At 39.7% G+C, this 20,099-nt stretch overlaps 2 protein-coding genes across 3 annotated transcripts; one reads left to right on the forward strand and one right to left on the reverse strand.

Moving 5' to 3' along the window:
- Positions 1 to 611: 611 nt before the first annotated feature.
- On the reverse strand, positions 612 to 4,809 carry gjb1a (gap junction protein beta 1a). Of its 2 annotated transcripts, none has more exons than XM_084415404.1 (2): positions 4,704 to 4,809; positions 612 to 2,638 (listed from the first exon to the last, which is right to left on the reverse strand). In XM_084415404.1, exon 2 carries the CDS (start codon positions 2,622 to 2,624, stop codon positions 1,902 to 1,904), a length of 723 nt encoding a protein of 240 aa, XP_084271530.1. In that variant the 5' UTR covers positions 2,625 to 2,638; positions 4,704 to 4,809; the 3' UTR covers positions 612 to 1,901. The 2 variants fall into 2 exon arrangements, with proteins under 2 accessions (XP_084271530.1, XP_084271531.1); XM_084415405.1 differs by lacking the exon at positions 4,704 to 4,809 and adding an exon at positions 3,341 to 3,383.
- Positions 4,810 to 11,974: 7,165 nt separating this feature from the next.
- On the forward strand, positions 11,975 to 19,347 carry mtmr2 (myotubularin related protein 2). Its single transcript, XM_084414773.1, has 16 exons — positions 11,975 to 12,208; positions 12,666 to 12,726; positions 12,839 to 12,862; positions 12,942 to 13,005; positions 13,091 to 13,185; positions 13,277 to 13,381; positions 13,845 to 13,949; positions 14,101 to 14,184; positions 14,741 to 14,890; positions 14,996 to 15,184; positions 15,255 to 15,440; positions 15,544 to 15,750; positions 17,115 to 17,207; positions 17,320 to 17,433; positions 17,661 to 17,837; positions 18,210 to 19,347. The coding sequence occupies exons 1-16, from the start codon at positions 12,165 to 12,167 to the stop codon at positions 18,372 to 18,374; spliced, it is 1,863 nt and encodes a 620-aa protein (XP_084270899.1). The 5' UTR covers positions 11,975 to 12,164; the 3' UTR covers positions 18,375 to 19,347.
- Positions 19,348 to 20,099: the final 752 nt, after the last annotated feature.

The raw sequence follows: 20,099 nt of genomic DNA on the forward strand, positions 1-20,099 counted from the left end.
ATCCGGAAATCATAATGAATCTGAATTGCTATAAACTGTGTGTAGATGTTTGTAGGCATATGATATAGCAGTTATAGACCTATAGTGAAGCACACATTTATGTAAGTGTAAAATGAATAGCAGAAAATTGTGTTTTATTATAAATTAGCTTTCTACTGCAGTGGTTCTCATCCTTTTTGACTCTAAGATCACCATTGTCCAAGACAATATTCAATCCAATGTAAGCTGATTGTAGGCTACCTCTACTTCTGTTGTCAGGCATAACAATAATAAAAAAAATAAAAAATAAAAATGAGGTGTGTTTATTTTTAGCATTAACAATTAAGATTATGGGAATATACCTACATTTAAATCAGTTTAAGACTTGTTGGTAAAACCCACTGATCTACAGGATAATGAAGTAGCTACAACTGATGAATGAATTGAAACATTTTGAACTTTTTTTGTTACAAACACTTTTGACATTTGCAATAAATCTCAATGTGTGAAATCTAATCTTTGTCATCAGGCAGAGATTCTATCACAAATAAATTAAGATTAAGATTTTCTTTAATTGTAGTATTTTTAGCTACAATATCTTTTACACAAGGATATGGACCTATCATCTTACCATAGTGAAATAGATCAATTCACTCAGTGGTGTGACAAGAACTGTCTTGTGTTAAATGTACAAAAAACACAAGAAATGGTCCTTGACCCAAGAAATGTATCTGAAGATAAGTGTGTGATTATTAAAGACACAGTGATACATCAAGTTAAATCTTATAGATACCTGGGGTTTTATATGGACAATGTTCTTTGTTGGAAGACACACATTGACAGTCTGTGTACACGACTACAACAGAGGCTGTACTTTTTAAGAAGATTAAGACTGTATGGGGTGGGCAGTGACATTCTACTTGTTTTTTATCGAGCCACACTTGAAAGTCTTATTCGTTATGGAATTATAGTCTGGTTCGGAAATTTGTCTGTTCAATTGAAAAGCAAATTGATCCATATTCACAAAACAGCCATGAAAGTCATAGGATTAAAACAATATGAACCCATACAGACTCTATACGAAGAGGCAATGATGAGGAAAGCAACGAGTATTAGTACTGACTCTGAACATCCTCTTTTTAGTGAATACCAGCCGCTGCCATCGGGAAAGAGACTGAGAATGCCAATATGTAGGAATAATAGACTGAAGTTTTCATTTGTTCCTGCCTCAGTAAAACTGCTGAATATGACCCGGAGCAATGCACCTTTACACATTAGCAGTAGCAACTAAATGTGTTAAGTATTTTATTTATTTTGTATTTTATTTATTTTTTATACATTGGTGTACTGTGTATACAGTGTTGTGTATTGTGTTGTGTGTTGTATTGTAGCACCTTGCCCAGGACAAATTTCCCCTTGGGGACAAATAAAGTTTATCCTTATCCTTATCCTTATCCTTATCCTTAATATAACATGTTTATACAGCAGTGTAAATGTATTTAAACAATGGTCTAAAAATGTTTGGAGTAATATCATGTATGCCTACATATTTTAAAAAGTATTTCCCCAGTTTCACAGACAAGGCTTAAGCCTAGTCCCAGACTAAAATGTTTGAGCTGTTTTAACCAAAAGCTAGCCTACTAGCACTGACATATCTTAAAAAAATATCAGTGCCATTGTTTTGTCTCAAGATGCACACCAGTGATGTTTTTTCTAAGGCACGTTTATAAAAGCTTCATAAATTTCCTAATTGAACTATGGCCTTATCTTGGCTTAATCAAAACCCTGTCTGTGAAACTGGACCATTGAGTTATAAAATAAATAAAAAAACATCATCAATGAGGTGAGGATATTATTAGGCCTCATTAACATTAAGTGTTTGAGTGAAATATTTAGCTTTCAGGGTGACTAGACGAGCACTTCTAAAAGGAAAACAATTTCTGAGAGATCCAGGCTCCCACTGCAGAGTCCTTGGAGTTATTGAGATGGCGACTTGTTGCCCTGGCAACAAGAAATATGATTTCTGCGATGTTGAGCAGGATGCAGATGCCGGACACCGCAAGCATAAATATAGTGAACACCGTTTTCTCTGTTGGCCGGGACACAAAGCAATCGACTATGTTTGGGCACGGGTACGAGTCACACTTTACCAGCCGGAACATCTTGTAGCCTGGGTAAATCATGTAGAAGAGATACATAAACGCAGATTCGAATAACACACGGAACAGCAGGCTAATCATGTATGTCCACCAAAGGCCACCGGTAATCTTCATCTTTTGAGTCTTTATCTGCTCTAAGTCCTTCGGACTGGTGCGGCCAGCTTGGCGATACAACTTTTTGTCGATATGCCGACGATGTGCAATGTGCATGGCAACCAGCAGGGCGGGGGTAGAGACCATGATGAGCTGCAGCGCCCACAGTCGGATGTGAGAGATGGGAAAGAAGTGGTCGTAGCACACGCTGTTGCAGCCAGGCTGCTGGGTGTTGCAGATAAAATGCGCTTTCTCGTCGCCCCACACGCTCTCCGCCGCCACCACCAGAACCATGATACGGAAAATGAAGAGAACAGACAGCCAAATCCGCCCAATGCCTGTGGAATGCCGGTTCACGCCGCTGATCACGGCATAAAAAGACGCCCAGTTCATTTTTGGTTCCAGATCTGCAAAACAGAGAAAAACTCCACTCTTAGCAAACTCTCTCTCTCTCTCGCAAGGAAACAATAAATTGATAAAAAGTGGCAGTTTATACTCAGCTGAGAAAAATGCATCATGGTTTACACAAAAATATTAAGCAGCACAACTGTTTTTAACATTGATAATAAGAAATGTTACTTAAACACAAAATCAGCATATTATACAGATTTTTTAAGGATCATGTGACACTAGAGTAGCTAATGGCTGCTACATGAAAATCCAGCATCATAAAATATCATTTAAAATAGAATACCCATTGGACATTAAATACATCACAGTCTTGATTTAAGCCTTTTTATTACCACACAATAACCATAAGACATCATAATATGTAACACATAATGACCATGTCTGACTCAAATTTACAAATATATCTTTGAAACATTGCATAACACAATAATAAAAATGTAATTCTGACCAATCTGAGACCAGAGCTAACAATGAACTTGGTCTGTATAGGCTGGTACTTGCACAAAGTGATTTTTCATGACTACTTACCTACCTAAAGAACCTCATTGACTGAAACCCATTTACATGTCACAAGTAAAGCAAATGCAAAGAGAAAAATACAACTACATCTACAGGAGAAAACAGCAGCAGACCACCCATGTTCTGACAGACAGAGAAAGTAAATGAGAGAAAGAGATTTATGCAGTATTCAGCATTACCAGACTCCGCAGGTGGTGTTAGTGGCATGGGCAAAGCCCGTTCAGAGGGGTTCTGAGACCCGCCGTGTCTCCGGTGTGTGTGTATGCCTGTGTCTATATGTGTGTACTTCTGTCAGATGGAGTGTCTCCGGCTTGCAGCCACCATTTATGAAGGAACGGACACCCATGTGACCGGCGAACTCAGAGCCAATGTCATTCTCCCATCACACAATGAAAGCGTGGGTTCAGTCACAGAACAAGAGTGTGTGTGCTTTGATGTGTGTGTTTGTGTGATATGGGTCACCGGTATCTTCCATCTTGTACTTTTGCTTTTCTGCCTTATAGATTTATGTAATAGCTATGTTAAGCTTTATATTATATATTAATATTATATGCACTAGTATAGGCAAAATCTTTTTGATTTTAGTAAACTTAATTTTCTATGTCTATCCAATTCATTTGTCCTATGTATTGAACTGACAAAATAAAAAAAAGTTGGGGTGTAATTCAAACTCAAAAAACACAATTTAATGATTTGAAATTATTTACAGTGTTACCTCACAGGACCATATAGCTAACATATTAAGCACACTCATATGAACTCAAATTGTATGTGTGAGTTTATAATTGGTTATAGGTAAGTTTAGGAATTAGAAATATGCCATAGTTTGGTTTGCAAATCAATAATGTGTATCCTGTGAAAATTCATAAAAATTATGATGTCATAGGCTAGTGCAGGACATCCATTCATATCATGTAATTTTATGTTTTAATTCATGCTTTTACATTATTGATGAATATAACTATTATATTTTAATATTTAATAGAATAGAATATCATTTAGTACATAATAATACATATTAGTATTCATACTATACAAATTAATTAATATAAAGTGTTGTCTAAAAATAAAAGTCTTACATTTCTCAATCTTTTTTAATTCCTTACATTTTTCTTTTTCTCTCTGCTAGGAAAGTGTTGATTGTGGTTTTATTATTGTTTTAGTGAAATACAATGATGGATGTCATCACAAAGATACAGAATCCTACAAGTACATCAGAAATCCACCAAAAGAGTCTCAAGATGCTGTGTAACATCTTGACTTCAAATAGCCTAGAGATTTATAGTTTCCCAGAGTGGTGTTATGAAACAATATATTTTCTGATATTATTATGTGTAGTATTCCATGAACAGGGAGTGTTGTAAACTTTCTAAATTAAATATAGAGGGGAGGTTCACACAGTTGAATTCACTGGTTTGGGTTTGGTAGTTGGTTGATTATTGAGTTTCTGGAGTGAACATGGTTGGTAGTTGATTATGACAAAGGTTTAATTGGTAGGTTTAGTACTGTGTTTGATAGGGTTGATATTTGGCTGATGTTTACCTGCGGTTGGTGTGGTCCCTGAGCAGAAGAAGAGGTTGAAGTCGCACAGGAAAGGGTTGATGTTTCCCTAGTGCCGATTATGGCGCAGTACCGGAGCTTTGCATTGCTAATCACTCGTGTCACGCTGTTACTCACCCCACTACAAACATCTCCACACAAAAGATGCTTGTGCTGCCGGTCCTTAACCATTCAGATCAGATCCGAGGCATACACCCACCAGCAGAAACTGTGACGCAAATTATGTACAAACGCACATTTACACATGAACATACACCAACTCACATACACAAGCATGTACATAGCAATTCTTTCAATTCATAGCCACGAACAAACATGAAAGTTTAAACACACACCAAGTCTGTGTCTGCAAAAAGATGTATACTTGTACAACAAAACTGTTTTTAGATAGACCTAAATGTATTATATTAAATCACTCCAATCACAGTCACAACAGCAACTTCAAAAGAAAAGATCAAATTAATCCAAATTGCTCCTTATTGTCTATTAAAAGCAACAAAGGGAAATTTCATCAAAAATATAAATAAGCACCAAACATTAAGTTGTTTTTTGTATTTTTGTATTTTTTACAGTTTTTTTTCCAATTGCTAACACACTAAAATGACATTACTTATTTAAACTGACACAACCTCACAAACAAAACCTCTTCTCAAGTCTCCAAAAGTCTAAACACATTTTCTGCTTTACACACATTTTGCAATTCAAAATAGCACTTTTTAAATGCACTGAACACGGTTCTCTACATATGACACAACAATCTGACATAAAGTCACATGTTTGCCATTTCAAAACACTGCCATTCAAAATGACACTACATGAGCTAATTGGCCAATACTTGTGCCACCTGGCCAAACACCTCAATGGTTAATTGTTAACACTTCAATCAGGATGTAAGCACTATGAAAAGACCACAGGTGAGCACCTTTTTTTTTTTTACAACAACGGAAGACGCTGCAGAGAGAGGAAGAGGAAGAGGAAGAGGAAGAGGAAGAGGGGGAGGGGGGGAATGAGAGGGGGAGGGGGGGAATGAGAGGGGGAGGGGGGGAATGAGAGGGGGAGGGGGGGAATGAGAGGGGGAGGGGGAGAATGAGAGGGGGAGGAAGAGTGAGAGGTAGGGGTAGAGCTGGTAGGAGTTCATGGCCAAAGAAGACAACAACTTTAAAATAAAATCAGAGCAACTTTAGTTGATCATGTCATCAACCATGGGTTGACAATGCGAGAGGCTGGACAAAGAGTGCAGCCCAACTTGAGCCATTTTATCCAGACATTTAGACTGAGTACAGGTATGTAACCAAAATTTAATGTAGTTGTCAGGGTGTGTGCAGGCAGAAGAAGACGAGGAAGGCAGAAGGCTCCAATACAAAGTGCTTACTTACAAATATTAAGCGATACAAAATGGCAGGATACACACACACACACAGGTTGAAACGTTAAATAGACGAGAACGAACCAAGACTGACTGAACAGAGGGAACTAAATATAGACACTGATGAACATAAACCAGGTGAGACAGATGAAGGTGATTGACAAGACACAGGTGATGATGATGAACTAATGATGGTAGACATGGCAACGGATAAGTGGCGGGAAAACAAAAGACGTGACTAATAAGACTAAACAGGAACACAATGGTTACAGTATTCCCCCCTCCTGGTAGGCGCGTCATCGCGCCGTGGAGGGACCAACTGCAGAGGGAGAGAAGGACCGGGGTGGAGCAGACGGAGCAGGTGGCCAGGGCGGAGCAGATGGAGGGAGGAGCCATGGTGGAGGTAGGGATGACGACTCCAGGGGGCCGACTGACGGGGGTGAAGCAGGTGGGAGAGGAGACCAGGGTGGAGCCGGAGAGGCAACGAGCACAGGCGACGCCGAAGATCCAGCGGGACATGGTGGGGCCGCTGACTCAGGCAACTGAGGTGCAGGCGGGGACACAGAAGGGCGCGGTGAAGACAGAGGGAGTGAGAACCAAGGAGGAACTGAAGGGAGTGAGGAGTCCAACTGAGCCTGGTGGACGAAGGGACGAGGTGAGGCCAGAGGAGTGCAGTCCAGAGGTGAGGTAAGGTTGACAAGCAACCAACGTGGATCCGGGGGGACGAGGGAGCCTGGCGGAACTGGTGCACTGATGGGCCACGGTGGAGCTGAAGGAGGTAAGAGCCAAGGGGACGTCAATGGACTGTTGGGCTGAGGCGGAGTTCTGGTCACGGAGGTCGGAGGCAGAGACCGGGGATCCACTGATCCTGATGGAGTGGGCGACAGGCAGACCCATGGCGACTCTGCCTCCCTGAAGGTTGTAGGAGGAGCAGAGGGGCTGACTGGCAGTGGTGGAAGGGTTGAGAGGTGGTAGATGGGAGGAGGTGGGAGTGGGAGGCTGGGTGGGAATTTAGGCTCTGGTGTCAAGACGGGCTCTGGGCTGGACAGAACCAGCAATGAAAAAGTCTTTGGGCTGGACGGGACCAGCGGTGAAAAAGGCTCTGGGCTGGACGGGACCAGCGGTGAAAAAGGCTCTGGGCTGGATGGGATCAGCAGTGAAAAAGGCTCTGGGCTGGACGGGACCAGCGGTGAAAAAGGCTCTGGGCTGGATGGGACCAGCAGTGAAAAAGGCTCTGGGCTGGACGGGACCAGCGGTGAAGGCTCAGGGCTGGCGTGATGCGGGCATGACGTGAAGATCAGGCTGGTCAGGCGTGACGTGAAGAAGGGCGGTCTCGGCATGACGAGACCTTGGAACGTCATGAAGATCAGGCTGTGGAACGGCGTACTGAGGGATGAAGATCTCCAGACAAATGGAGAGCGCCTCTCTCCAGTCCAGACCGGAAAGATCTGGGAGCTCCCTCGGATCGACGAAGTTTTTCCCCACCCGAAAACAGGCCTTGATAGCTTCATCATTTAGGGTGCTGGTGACGGCAAGCACGGCGCTACACCGGGGCTAGGGGGCGCTAAAGCCCCGTCAAAAATCTGTGTAGCCCCAGTTAAGCCCACGCAACCATGCAGGGTGCAAAAGACCCGCACTCTTAGTTCGTACCGGAGTACATCTGATCTGACCTCAACACGCAATAATCGTCAATAAGCTCATAATTTGTACTAAAATAGTCTAAATGTTTAGTTTTAAAAACCATTTTAAAAAGCTGGCTATGTCTATTTTGATGTTTCTGCGCAAGTTCATAGACAGTGAGGTTCGGGTTTGTTCCGATCAGAGCTCGTGAGCGGAGAGCACATTTCTGAATATTCCGCTCTGGTCACTCATTCGGGTCGCTCGCTCAACCCAGAATGGCCTGTTGGTTCGAAAATATGTGGAATTTAAGGGCTGCCTCCGACTAATTTTTTTCTATTCGACTAGTAGTTGTTCATTTAAGCCATTCGTGGACAAATCGTCCCTTGATATTAATTGAATTACATAGGCTATAGCCTACAGGATAATAAGCGTTATGACCGCACGCATAAAGCTTGCCACAAAGAACCGGTTAAAGTAATGATTATGAATGTGTCTAAATTAGCAAGGAGACATTTAATAGTTTAGTAATAAACTGGTGTTTTCTGTGTCGCTGCAAAGATGAAGTTGACGATTCGGACTGGCCATGAACGCCAGAGAGAAATGCACATTTCATTACATAATCAGAGAGTAGCCTATTTCTTTTGGTTTGAATATTTTCTTTTAAAAGTAGACATTTCAAGCTTTCTGTAATAGATAGCCTATATTTCTCAAATCTGTGAGGCACAAGCTGAGTTTCGGCACCCTCTAGTTCACATGCAATGCAAGTGATCGTGCCTGTGCCTTATTACATTGCCTGCTATATATTTGCTTCTTATTCATTTAATACAGGCAAATGATTGATAAAACATTGATCAAAATTAAGATACAATTTATACAAAACGAAAATCTTTTAAAAAGAGTTTTCTATAAAACAAAACTTAATGAAGTCGTCAAAATCATGTTTTACCAAAAACAGCGCCGTTGCTAGGAGGGCGCCAGCGCCTCTGCCTCTCAGCAGCTCTGCCTCGCGAGTGGATGATAGCCCTGAAGACGCCTAGCAATGATATAGGCTACCTTTAGTGGTAGTATACCTTTAGTTAAGTTATACCTTAGTTCGTAGCGCGCTAAGAGACAATGTTATCGGAAAATGCAGCCCCATGCGTATGATGCGTAATGGAGATTCCAAAGCGCTCTTCTTTGGTCAGAACCATGGAGAGCGATCGCGGATAGGTCTGTCCTATGCACCGAAACTTTTAAAAATGCAACAAAATATTTAAAGAGCATCAAGCTGTTAAATCTATATTATGTATACGCACAGATAATAACATAGGCTATATTAGTCAATATTTTTTATTAGGTTAAGCAGTGATTGGATAACGTTTTTTATTTTTCATTTAACGTTTATAATGTAAGGCCCACCCACAATTGGTCTGGCTTATCCAAAACTGGAATCCTGGCGCCGTGCCTGGTTGGTCGTGCCAGTTTTGTGGCTATCAAATGTGTAAATAGCATCGCAAGAAGTACACATGACAAAGCCAGCACTTTGGTCATCATTTCATTATTTCGGCAAATGTCTCCAACACTCCCTGCAGCTTCCACTCCCCAGTCTTCACCTTTTCTCTTGCCGCCTCCATCTCTACCTGCAGACTGAGCTCGTGCGTCATCGTACTTCTTGCCAGTTATTCAGCCAATAAAGTGTAGGCCTATGTATTTCATAGAAAATTGTGTCTAGTACTATATAAATTACAAAGGTTTAATTGGCATCTTTATTTCAAACGACCCGACCGACCGCAACCCGAATATCATTAAAAATATTTTTGGATGACTCGTAACCGCAGGCACCCGCTCATTTTGAATCAACCCGCGCATCACTGCTGTGTATCATAGCTGCTTTTATTGAAAAAACGAGAACCTCTATATTATAGAGTAACTTAAGTAATGAAAATCGATTGTTTTCTTAGCACCCCCACGTATCGGTCCAGCTCCCCATTAGCACCAGTAGAGAAAAAATCCTGGCGCCGTGCCTGGGTGACGGCGAGATGATAAAACCTCTCCGTATATTCAAACAGATTGCGGCTACCTTGAGCCACCGCCGCGATCTGTCCAGCGAGTTCCCAACTCATTTTATGGTCCGTTCTTCTGTCAGGGTGTGTGCAGGCAGAAGAAGACGAGGAAGGCAGAAGACTCCAATACAAAGTGTTTACTTACAAATATTACTCAAGCGATACAAAATGGCAGGACACACACACAAGCGATACAAAATGGCAGGACACACACGAACACACGAACACACACACACACACACACACACACACACACACACACACACGGACACACACATGTGTCCGTGTGTGTGTGTGTTCGTGTGTGTCCTGCCATTTCATCAGTGTGACACTGATGAACATTAACCAGGTGACACAGATGAAGGTGATTGACAAGACACAGGTGATGATGATGAACTAATGATGGTAGACATGGCAATGGATAAGTGGCGGGAAAACAAAAGACATGTGACTAATAAGACTAAACAGGAACACAATGGTTACAGTACACATGTAGTACACCCCATGTCATAGTGTATCAGTTGGGTGACACCTGTTTACTTCATGAATGGCTGATGTCATACACTAACTGTACAAGTTTCCTGTACAATGTACTCTACTCTGGGGGAAATATCTGCATTGTCCAAGCCCTATATTTTTTTTGTTTGTTTGTTTTTCTAAAGGACTGAGAGACATGGTGAGTAAGAGGCCAAATGTTCACTGGGGTACAGGAAGCTGGCATTGTAAACTTGGTTTTGGAAAATAATGAAACCAGATTACGAGAAATTCAAAGCCACATCATCCAAGACAACCATATTCAACAACGTTCAACGAGTCAGTCTGTCCACATTGGCTCGCATTCTCAAGCGAAACCAAATCAGAATGAAACAACTTTATAAGGTGCCGTTTGAGAGAAACTCAAACTCAACTTTCCTTTTCTTGAGAAAAGAAACTCAAACTTCCAATATGTGGAAGTAAGAACAATATTGACTGCAGTACACTACATGCAACATTGTTTCCCAATGTACTGGATAACACCATATTGACTGATTTTTGTTCTTTGTTTTCAGGGAGTACTGGAAATGGATGTTCATGCAATCCCACATGAGTTCATCTTTATAGATGAGGCTGGGTTTAACCTAGCAAAGACCAGAAGAAGGGGGAGAAACGTCATTGGCCACAGAGCCATTATAGATGTTCCTGGCCAACGTGGTGGGAACATCACAATGTGTGCTGCCATGGTGTCCTACACCGTCATGCCAACCTTGGACAATACAACACAGCCCATATTCTCACATTTCTGGACAGACTCCATAACATTCTCATACCACCAGAGCGTATGAATGATGCAGACCATCAAAGAAACCGGTACGTTGTGGCATGGGACAATGTGAGCTTTCAGTCCAAAACTGGTTTGCTGACCACCCACCATTTCTCGTGCAGTACCTCCCACTATACTCACCATTTCTGAACCCATAGAAGAGTTCTTTTCGGCATTGTGGTGGAAGGTATACGACCAGCAGCCCTTTGTGCGCATGCTTCTTGTGCAGGCTATGGAAGAGGCTTGTGATGAGATTGATGTTGGTGCGATTCAGGGATGGATTAGGCACTCACTCAAGGTACTTCTTCCCTTGATGTCTGGCAAGGGAAGATATTGCCTGTGATGTGGATAAGGCGTTGTGGCCAGATCCAGCTGTGGGGCAAGATTTTTTCAAAAAGATTTTCTTTTTCATATTTTTGTTCAGTCCAGTGTAAATATATCTGCTGTGCATATGTTGCACTGACTTTTTTGGTGAAATTTCAACAGCATGTATGTGTATCTGCAAATATTTCTGTGCATGTGACCAATCTGAAGAATTTTCTACAATTTGAACTATTTTAGTATTTTGGCAAAGCATACTAAAGATGAAAGTGCTTTTCATTATGCCCAACAATGTGTAGTTGGTTAGACAAACAACTGGTAATATGAACGAAGTGTGTGCCATTTCGTGCAAAAGTTTGATTTTGATAATGCTATAGGTTTGGTTGCATTGCTTCATTTTGCAGGATATATTTGGTATTTCGCAGTTTGGGTGTGTGGTTTTTGTGAATTGTGTTAAGTATTTTGATAAAACCAGCCTAGTTTGCAAAATTGTGTGTTAGTAATTGGAAAAAAACTGTAAATGCAGGGGACATGATTCTTTTCATTTTTAGTATTTCACTTCCCAAAGGTCTCCACAAGGTGACCCACGAACACGCGCACCAGCACTCTGGCACAAATACAGAACGCGCGAGCGCGGCAGCGCGCACGACAAGCCCCACCTAGAGGAATTGTGGGAAGACATGGCAGCTTCCGCTGTTTGTGTTCACGGAATTTCCGCACTGAACAGTCACTAAATTAATAGAGTTTAGTTAACATCACAACTCAATAAGTGTTGCGGTTCAGTTTGTTTCGGGATGGAGGAGAGCGGCAGTGTGGACAGTGTGGAGTCGCTGTGCAGGTATCAACAGAAAACACACTCTCTAAATGAATATGTAATGTATAATTTCACGCTGGCTTTTATATAATGTTTTTGAAACTTCTTGACAAGCGCAGCCGCTAACTGTCTTCACTTCACTGTCAGAAGGGCTCGTTGACCCAGAAATTGAAATTCTGCCATTATTTAACCATTATGTTGCTCCAAACACGTATGACACCACTTATTTTTATTTTATAGAAAAAAAGATGTAAAGATACTAGTGAATAATGACTGAGGCTGTCAGTCTCTAGCATGCTGCATTGTATATTCCATGGAAGAAATAAAGTCAGTTTAATTTAAAATATACAGTTTTGGAACAACATGAGGGTGAGTAAATGATGAAAGAATGTTCATTCATTTCTGAGTGAACCTTTCCTTTAAGATGAGTAAAGCTCATAGGAGTGCTTTAATCCGCCTTCATCCTCTAATGTCCTTTCAGCTCCACTACGACCCGCTCTGACCGTTCAAGTGGCACCAAAGTTTCAGACACAGAGCTGCGGGTCAGTCAGAACCAAAGTTCAGCCCAGCACTTCTTTTTCTGTATTTAAAACTGATGTATTTTCCGAACTGTTACTATTACTAAACCTCATCTGTTACTTTTTCTTATTACAGAGTAAAGGAAGGACTTTTGAAAAGGTATCAAAGTGTGAATGTGTGCAAAAGACTTTGATAAAGTTTTAGTTTATGTTCACTGATCATATTTTCCTGTATGCAGGTCCATAAAGACCCTGGTAAAGGCGAACTTCCTCTTCTGGAAGAGGAACTGGTTCAGGATGCCGGTATGTGTGGCACTTTATACTGACTGCTGTGCATCAGCTATTCTGATGGTTTTAATGTATATGCTTATTGTGTGCTTGTCCACAGGTAAAGACGTGACTTACATTTGTCCATTCATTGGGCCTGCTAGAGGATCTCTGACCGTCACTAACTACAGACTGTTCTTCAGGTGCACTGACAGGGTAAGAACCACGCACACATGCTGTTTCTGTACTTCTGGGGTGAATTTCTAAACTAAAGACTTAATTTTCAGGCACCTTATTTGTTTGTTAGGAGCCGGTGTTTGGGCTAGATCTGCCACTGGGAGTTTTGAGCAGAGTAGAGAAGATCGGAGCAGCGACTAGCAGAGGAGACGCCTCATACGTCCTCGTCTGCAAGGTTTGTGGAATTTTTTTGTAAAACATTTTTTTTAACAAGACTTGACATTTAACTATACATATATTAAAAATAAAGCTGAAATAAAATATAATTATTGAATGACATTTTAAAATTAGAAATTTTGAAATAAAATGTACAAAACTGGCAAACAAATAATTTAAAGCTAAATTGGAATATAAAAACAAAACAAAAAAATTTACTGAAAATATACGAATAAAGGCTACTTCAAAATATGAATTAATAATAAAATGAGGTGTTATTAAAAATAATGTTATTTTAGTGTTATTTAGGGCAGGCTATATACAGTAATAAAATAGTATATCAATAATACTAAAATAACACTGTTTGTGGTTGGCCAATGAAAATGTTGGCAGGGCAGGAAACTGGCCAGCAGAAAAAACCCTTACTGTTGAGTCCTGATACATTCTTTTCCCTGCATGTTTGCTCAATATGTGTCTTGTAGGATATGAGGAACCTGCGTTTTGTGCACAAGGAACCTGAGGACTCACTAAAGAAATCAGTGTTTGAGGTTCTGATGAAGTTTGCTTTTCCAGTGTCAAACAACATGGTGAGAAACATAAGATGACAAAGAGCGTATATTATTCCAGCATACAGTATAGTATAATTAATAAACCTAATTCAACAAAATCAGCATCAGCCTAAAAGCAATTAGAGCTCATAATCTCTCTCTTCTGTATCCCTCCTTTCTCTTTGTCTAGTCCCTCTTTGCATTCGAGTATAAGCAGGTGTTTCCTGAGAATGGATGGAGGGTGTATGATCCACTGGCTGAATACAAGAGACAGGTACGTTGTGTGTTTATTCATTCACCCCTTCAGAGGGACGAGGACTCTAATGTAAAGCAGGGGCGGCTTGTATTACCCTAAAAAGGTTTGTTTTGCAATAATGATGGCTGGGTGTACATTATCCCATGTATTACACAGCTACTTACCAAATAAATTAATATAAATAAGTTAATATAAATAAAAATTAATAATGACAACAATAATAATATGAAATAATGGTTTTATTCTACAATATTTCAATATTAATTTTGGATTTTATCACTTGGCAATAGTATAATAATAATATTAGTTAATAATATTAATACATGTATTATGTACATGTACATTATGTAAAATATGAAAAATATATAATAATTGACAGTATTTAACAATATTTTATTATTAGAAAAGAATGAGACTATGGAGTGATACAAGAGACATCTGGCACAGCTATGTAGGATATTGTAAATCAATTATACATTTTAGGGTCATTATACAAAACATATTTCACTGCAGAATCTGTGATTGACCAATAAGAAACAAGTATTTCAGAGAGTCGTGTTTTAATTATAAATAGGGTCTTCCGAATGAGAGCTGGAGGATCTCCAAAGTAAATGATCACTATGAGCTGTGTGATTCATACCCAGCGGTGCTAGTTGTGCCGGTAACAATCACTGACGAAGAACTGCGGCGCGTCTCCAGCTTCAGGGCCAAAGGACGCATTCCGGTCAGTGTCTTGAGACGTTTCTGAATCTTCACACTTCAGTTTGTGTGTGAGCAATAATTCATCCTCAGATCTCATCGCTGAAGCTATTGGCTCGTTCCGGTTTAGGTATTGTCATGGATCCACCCGGAGAGTCAGGCTGCAGTGGTTCGGTCCAGTCAGCCGATGGTAGGTCAGAATGGTCGACGCAGCAAAGAAGATGAGAAACTCCTTCAGGCCATCATGGACGCAAACGCACAATCACACAAACTGTTCATATTTGATTCCAGACCCAGTGTGAATGCTGCAGCTAACAAGGTAAACACTCACTTTCTTTTCAAGCGTGTGTTTTAAATGAAAGGGAACGTTTTGACAGTTTGTGTTTTAGATGAAAGGAGGTGGGTATGAGAGTGAAGATGCTTATCAGAATGCAGAGCTGGTGTTTCTGGATATCCACAACATTCATGTAATGCGCGAGTCACTACGGAAACTGAAGGATGTCGTCTATCCCAACATTGAGGAATCTCATTGGCTGTCCAACCTCGAGTCCACACACTGGCTTGAGCATATTAAGGTGAGACAAGAGGGATCTCTTCATAATGTTTCTCACATGTTAAGAAACATGAGGATGATGAAGATGGCACTGATTGTGTGGTGTGTGTGTGTGTGTGTGATAGTTGATTCTGGCAGGAGCTTTAAGGATAGCCGACAAGGTGGAGTCTGGGAAAACCTCAGTGGTGGTTCATTGCAGTGACGGCTGGGACAGAACTGCTCAGCTGACCTCACTGGCCCTGATAATGCTGGACTCTCACTACAGAACCATACGAGGCTTTCAGATACTGGTGGAGAAAGAGTGGCTCAGCTTTGGACATCGCTTCCAACAGGTCAGGCAACTTGCATGACAACAACAAACAAGACTGTAAGGGGATAAAATGTTTGCTGTTTTCCAAATTCCTCACTTGTTAACTCATTCACTATTTACTATATAATGAATGCTTCATAGTGCATCATATAAGTGCACTGGTGTCTACTCTGGGCACATACTATGATTTTTAATGTGTTGCACTACTGAAAAGTCTGAAATTAAGTCAAAATAAAGTTGCTAGAATAACTTTATTTTGCCTTTCCCAATTAAATAGTGGTTTCATTTTCAAATATCATATGACATATATCATTAGACATTCTCAGCATTATAAACAGAAGTGATAAAGAGAAGAGATAACACTGGTGTTATGCACTAGCATATATTACATGCTTTTCTAACTGAACATCAGCATTACTGAAAATTATCTTCTTTTTTTTTCCCCAAATTATATCTAAATGGAGAATTCAGCTTCATTTGCCAGGCTGCAACATAAAAAAAGGAAAAAAAAGAAACTGATACTTTTTTTCAGCAAGAACACATTAAATTGCTCAAAAGTGACAGTAAATGTTACAAAAGATTTCTATTTCAAATAAATGCTGTTCTTTTTAGCTTTCTATTCATCAAAGAATACTCAAAAAATTCTATCACAGTTTCCAAAAAAAAAAAAAAAATTAAGCAGCAGAACTGTTTTTAACATTGATAATAAGAAATGTTTCTTGAGCTCCAAATCTGCATAGTAGAATGATTTCTGAAGGATCATGTGACACTGAAGACTGGAGTAATGATGCTGAAAATTCAGCTTTGCATCACTGGAATAAATGGCATTTTAAAATATATCAAAATAGAGAGTTATTATAAATTGTAATAATATTTCACAATATTACTGTTTTACTGATCAAAATAAATGCAGCCTTAGTGAGCATAAGAGACTTTGTTCAAAAATATATAATTAAAAAAATCATACTGACCCCAATGTTTTGAAAAGTATTAAATACAGCAGTGTCAAATATTGAAATAATAGCATTCAAAAACAAAAAAGATCCATGTTTTGTAATTATTTTAAGTCACTTTGCTCATTATTTGCTCTACCAGCTGAAGTAAAAGAGGCTACCGCTTAAAAAGCGGGTTAAGACATATCTTTAAGACAAAGTTGCTTATCAATATAACAATATGGTGTTGTAATATAACAAAGCTGTGTGTAAGTCAGTTTTATGTTCTATTTTACCTTCAAATTTTTATATTTACATTGTGTGATTGTATTATTTGATTTTATGCATGTGAAGCACTTTGAGTTGTATTCTATGTATGAAAAGTGCTATACAAATAAATTATTATTATTATTATTATTAGTAATACAGTACATGATAATTTTTGTGTATGTAGCGAGTAGGTCATGGTGATAAGAATCACACAGATGCAGATCGCTCTCCGATCTTCCTGCAGTTCATTGACTGTGTCTGGCAGATGACAAGACAGGTTAGTGCAAAACATCCCACAGTTCCACTGGCCAGGTCTGCCTATGTCTTCAGTGTATTGCTATGATCTGTCTCTGCATAAGTAATAAATATTTGTGTCTCTGTGTTTGTAGTTTCCTGCAGCTTTCGAGTTCAATGAGAATTTCCTCATAACAATACTGGATCACCTCTACAGCTGCCTTTTTGGCACATTTCTGTGTAACAGTGAGCAGCAAAGACTCAAAGAGGTGAGAGCGAGCCTACTCTTAGCTATAAATGTTTGCACACTTTGTACGTATGTAATTTAACAGTAAGAATATGAATGTTTAATGGATCAGGACATAATCTGGTAGATGCTATTATCTTTCACTTACAGCGAATGAACCGTGTTTCGGACACAATAAGGGTCATCTCAAAACTTATAAAAGAGCATAACTGTGTGTGGGTCTAAGGGACTGTCTGTTTTTGTGTTTAGGAAGTCCCGAAGCGCACAGTGTCTGTATGGTCATTTGTGAACAGTCAGCTAGAGGAGTTTGTGAATCCGCTGTACGTACACTACCCCTCCCACGTTCTCTTCCCCACCGTCGGTATACGACACCTCCAGCTCTGGGTCTCCTACTACATACGCTGGAATCCTCGCATGCGGCCACAGGTACACACATGTGGATGGTTTTTAAATGAATGTGCAGGTGCAGAAATGATTAGGTTCATTCTCTGATTCCGCCAGAGAATGTGTTCTCACAATCTTCTGATGTTTAAAAGATAATAATGTGTGTACTAGAGGTGTCCGTCACTACAAAACATCCAAGTATCTGTTGGTTTAACTAACAGGACTAGATCCTTCCATCTTTAAACCCAGCTATTTTGTTTTGATTGTCAATAAATCTTACTCTATGATGTAATTAGATGGATTTTATTATCCATCACCTAAACTTCTGACATTTTTAGGTATCATTTAAAGACTATATTATATTAGTTAATAATGGGTCTTGAAAGTCACTGTTTGATTAAAAATGTATTTTAGGAGCCCGTCCATCAGCGCTACAAAGAGCTGCTAGCAAAACGGGCAGAGCTTCAGAAGAGGGTGGAAGAGCTTCAGCGCGAGGCGGCCAATCGTACGGCCTCGTCATCCTCCGAGAGGGCGGGGTCTCCTACGCGCTCCATCACACCTGTTCAAACCTTTGTATAAGTGCTCGACAGCTTTGAGGAATGTAGATCGCCACACACCACGTGAGCGTCACACGGTTCTCATGTTACTTGCAGTGATGCACAACTGATGTAAATTCACACACTAACATTCACCTCGCTGCTACAAGCTGGGTGGATGGAAGAAGCTTTTAATCACTAAAACTGTTGGATACTAGTATTATATTAATACATTTATTAAGACTAGTGAAGCATTAATACATGTTAGAAACATATTAGGGCTTGTACTGAATGAACTGTATGTAATAGAACATGACGAAAGCGTTGTGATGTTACTGGGATTCTGTCAGCATCATCTTGATGCGGAGGGAAATTGAGGCGAGTCTTTCTAGCCTCAGGGTTTTATGTACAGAGTTCTGTCTTTACTTGAAATTCCGAACTTTCTTGGGCTTGATAAAGATGACACTATCTAATCATGTTATGAGTCATATATGCTCTATAATCTAACTTTTGCCTATACATTAACATTATTGACCAATAAAATGTATTGACACTAATTAAATGGAACTCTGTTGTCAGTCGTCACCAATCCGGTGGTGCTGTGATACAGCTAATCCACAGCAATGTCATGCAGTTATAATTGAGCTAGAGCTTTGAGTTTTTGTGTAGTTAGGCTGCAGTCTGTCCGATTATACATGACACAACATGTAATTTAATATTTGAAGGATTAAATGCATGTTATGCATTACCTTATAATGTGCAAAGAGCCAAAGTCAATTATAGCTTGATTAAAGTGTGTACAATCACATTATCTAGGTCTTTTAGTTTCACTTTTCAAAGATTTGCCGTAAGATTTTAGTTGGACTAAAGCGTTTACGTTGTAAACTTTTTAAAGTGCATGTGAATGTCAATGAATCAGTGTTTAAAACTATTTAAGAAATGTGTTAATTGAAATAAAGCTGAAATAAAATATACATGAAAAACTTCAATAAAATAAATAAAAATCCTTACATGGCAAATAACAGAAATAAGTTTAAGTACTAAAATGAATATAACTTAAAAATTAATTTTAGCTTAAAAAAATTACCAAAGCATGTAACAAAATTACTAAAAACTTTTAACTAAAATTACAATGAAAACTGAATACTAAAATAAAAGGCTAATTCAAATGGTTAATAAATACTACATTAGTATATAAATAAAAACCAAAATAACACTGCAATGAATCCAACCAAGCTTTCAAATGTCAATTATCAAGTGTCTGATTTACCTAACGACTTCAATCATGGCCCCACTGTTGTCCTCCTTCAGCTACTGTTTTATTGTTGAATGAAAGGTGGGCTGGCTCTTTTCCGAATGTTCATTCCAGTCATACATCGCTATAACATTTATCACGGTTCGAGCCCCAGCCCCTGTCCTTTCTGTGTGGAGTTTGTGTGATTTCCCAGTGTCAGTGTAGGTTTCCCCCACAGTCCAAAGACATGCAGGTTAGGTGGATTGGATATATCAAATTGGCCATAGGAATATGTGTGAGTGAGTGTGTCCCAGAACTCTCAGTGTTTTTTGTCAGGAAGGGCATCCGGCATACCCCTCCCACGTTCTCTTCCCCACCGTTGGTATACGACACCTCCAGCTCTGGGTCTCCTACAACATACGCTGGAATCCTTGCATGCGGACACATAGATTTAGGAATCTAATCTATGCCAAATCTAATGCGTGTGCTGATAATTCCGATGAAGTGGACCCTGCAAATAAGCGGGACTAACAC

The sequence above is a fragment of the Rutilus rutilus genome, assembly GCF_951802725.1.
Source record: "Rutilus rutilus genome assembly, chromosome: 7".
In the NCBI taxonomy this organism is placed as follows: Eukaryota; Metazoa; Chordata; class Actinopteri; order Cypriniformes; family Leuciscidae; genus Rutilus; species Rutilus rutilus.

Excerpts from the sequence above, each read along its gene's own strand:
- mtmr2 (XM_084414773.1), top strand. The coding sequence starts at position 12,165 with ATGGAGGAGAGCGGCAGTGTGGACAGTGTGGAGTCGCTGTGCAG. Across the intron at positions 13,186-13,276 it reads TCTTCAGGTGCACTGACAGG|GAGCCGGTGTTTGGGCTAGA; the intron begins GTAAGAACCACG and ends TTTGTTTGTTAG. Across the intron at positions 14,185-14,740 it reads TGGCTGAATACAAGAGACAG|GGTCTTCCGAATGAGAGCTG; the intron begins GTACGTTGTGTG and ends AATTATAAATAG.
- gjb1a (XM_084415405.1), bottom strand. The coding sequence starts at position 3,368 with ATGCCACTAACACCACCTGCGGAGTCTG. Across the intron at positions 2,639-3,340 it reads AACACCACCTGCGGAGTCTG|ATCTGGAACCAAAAATGAAC; the intron begins GTAATGCTGAAT and ends TCTGTTTTGCAG.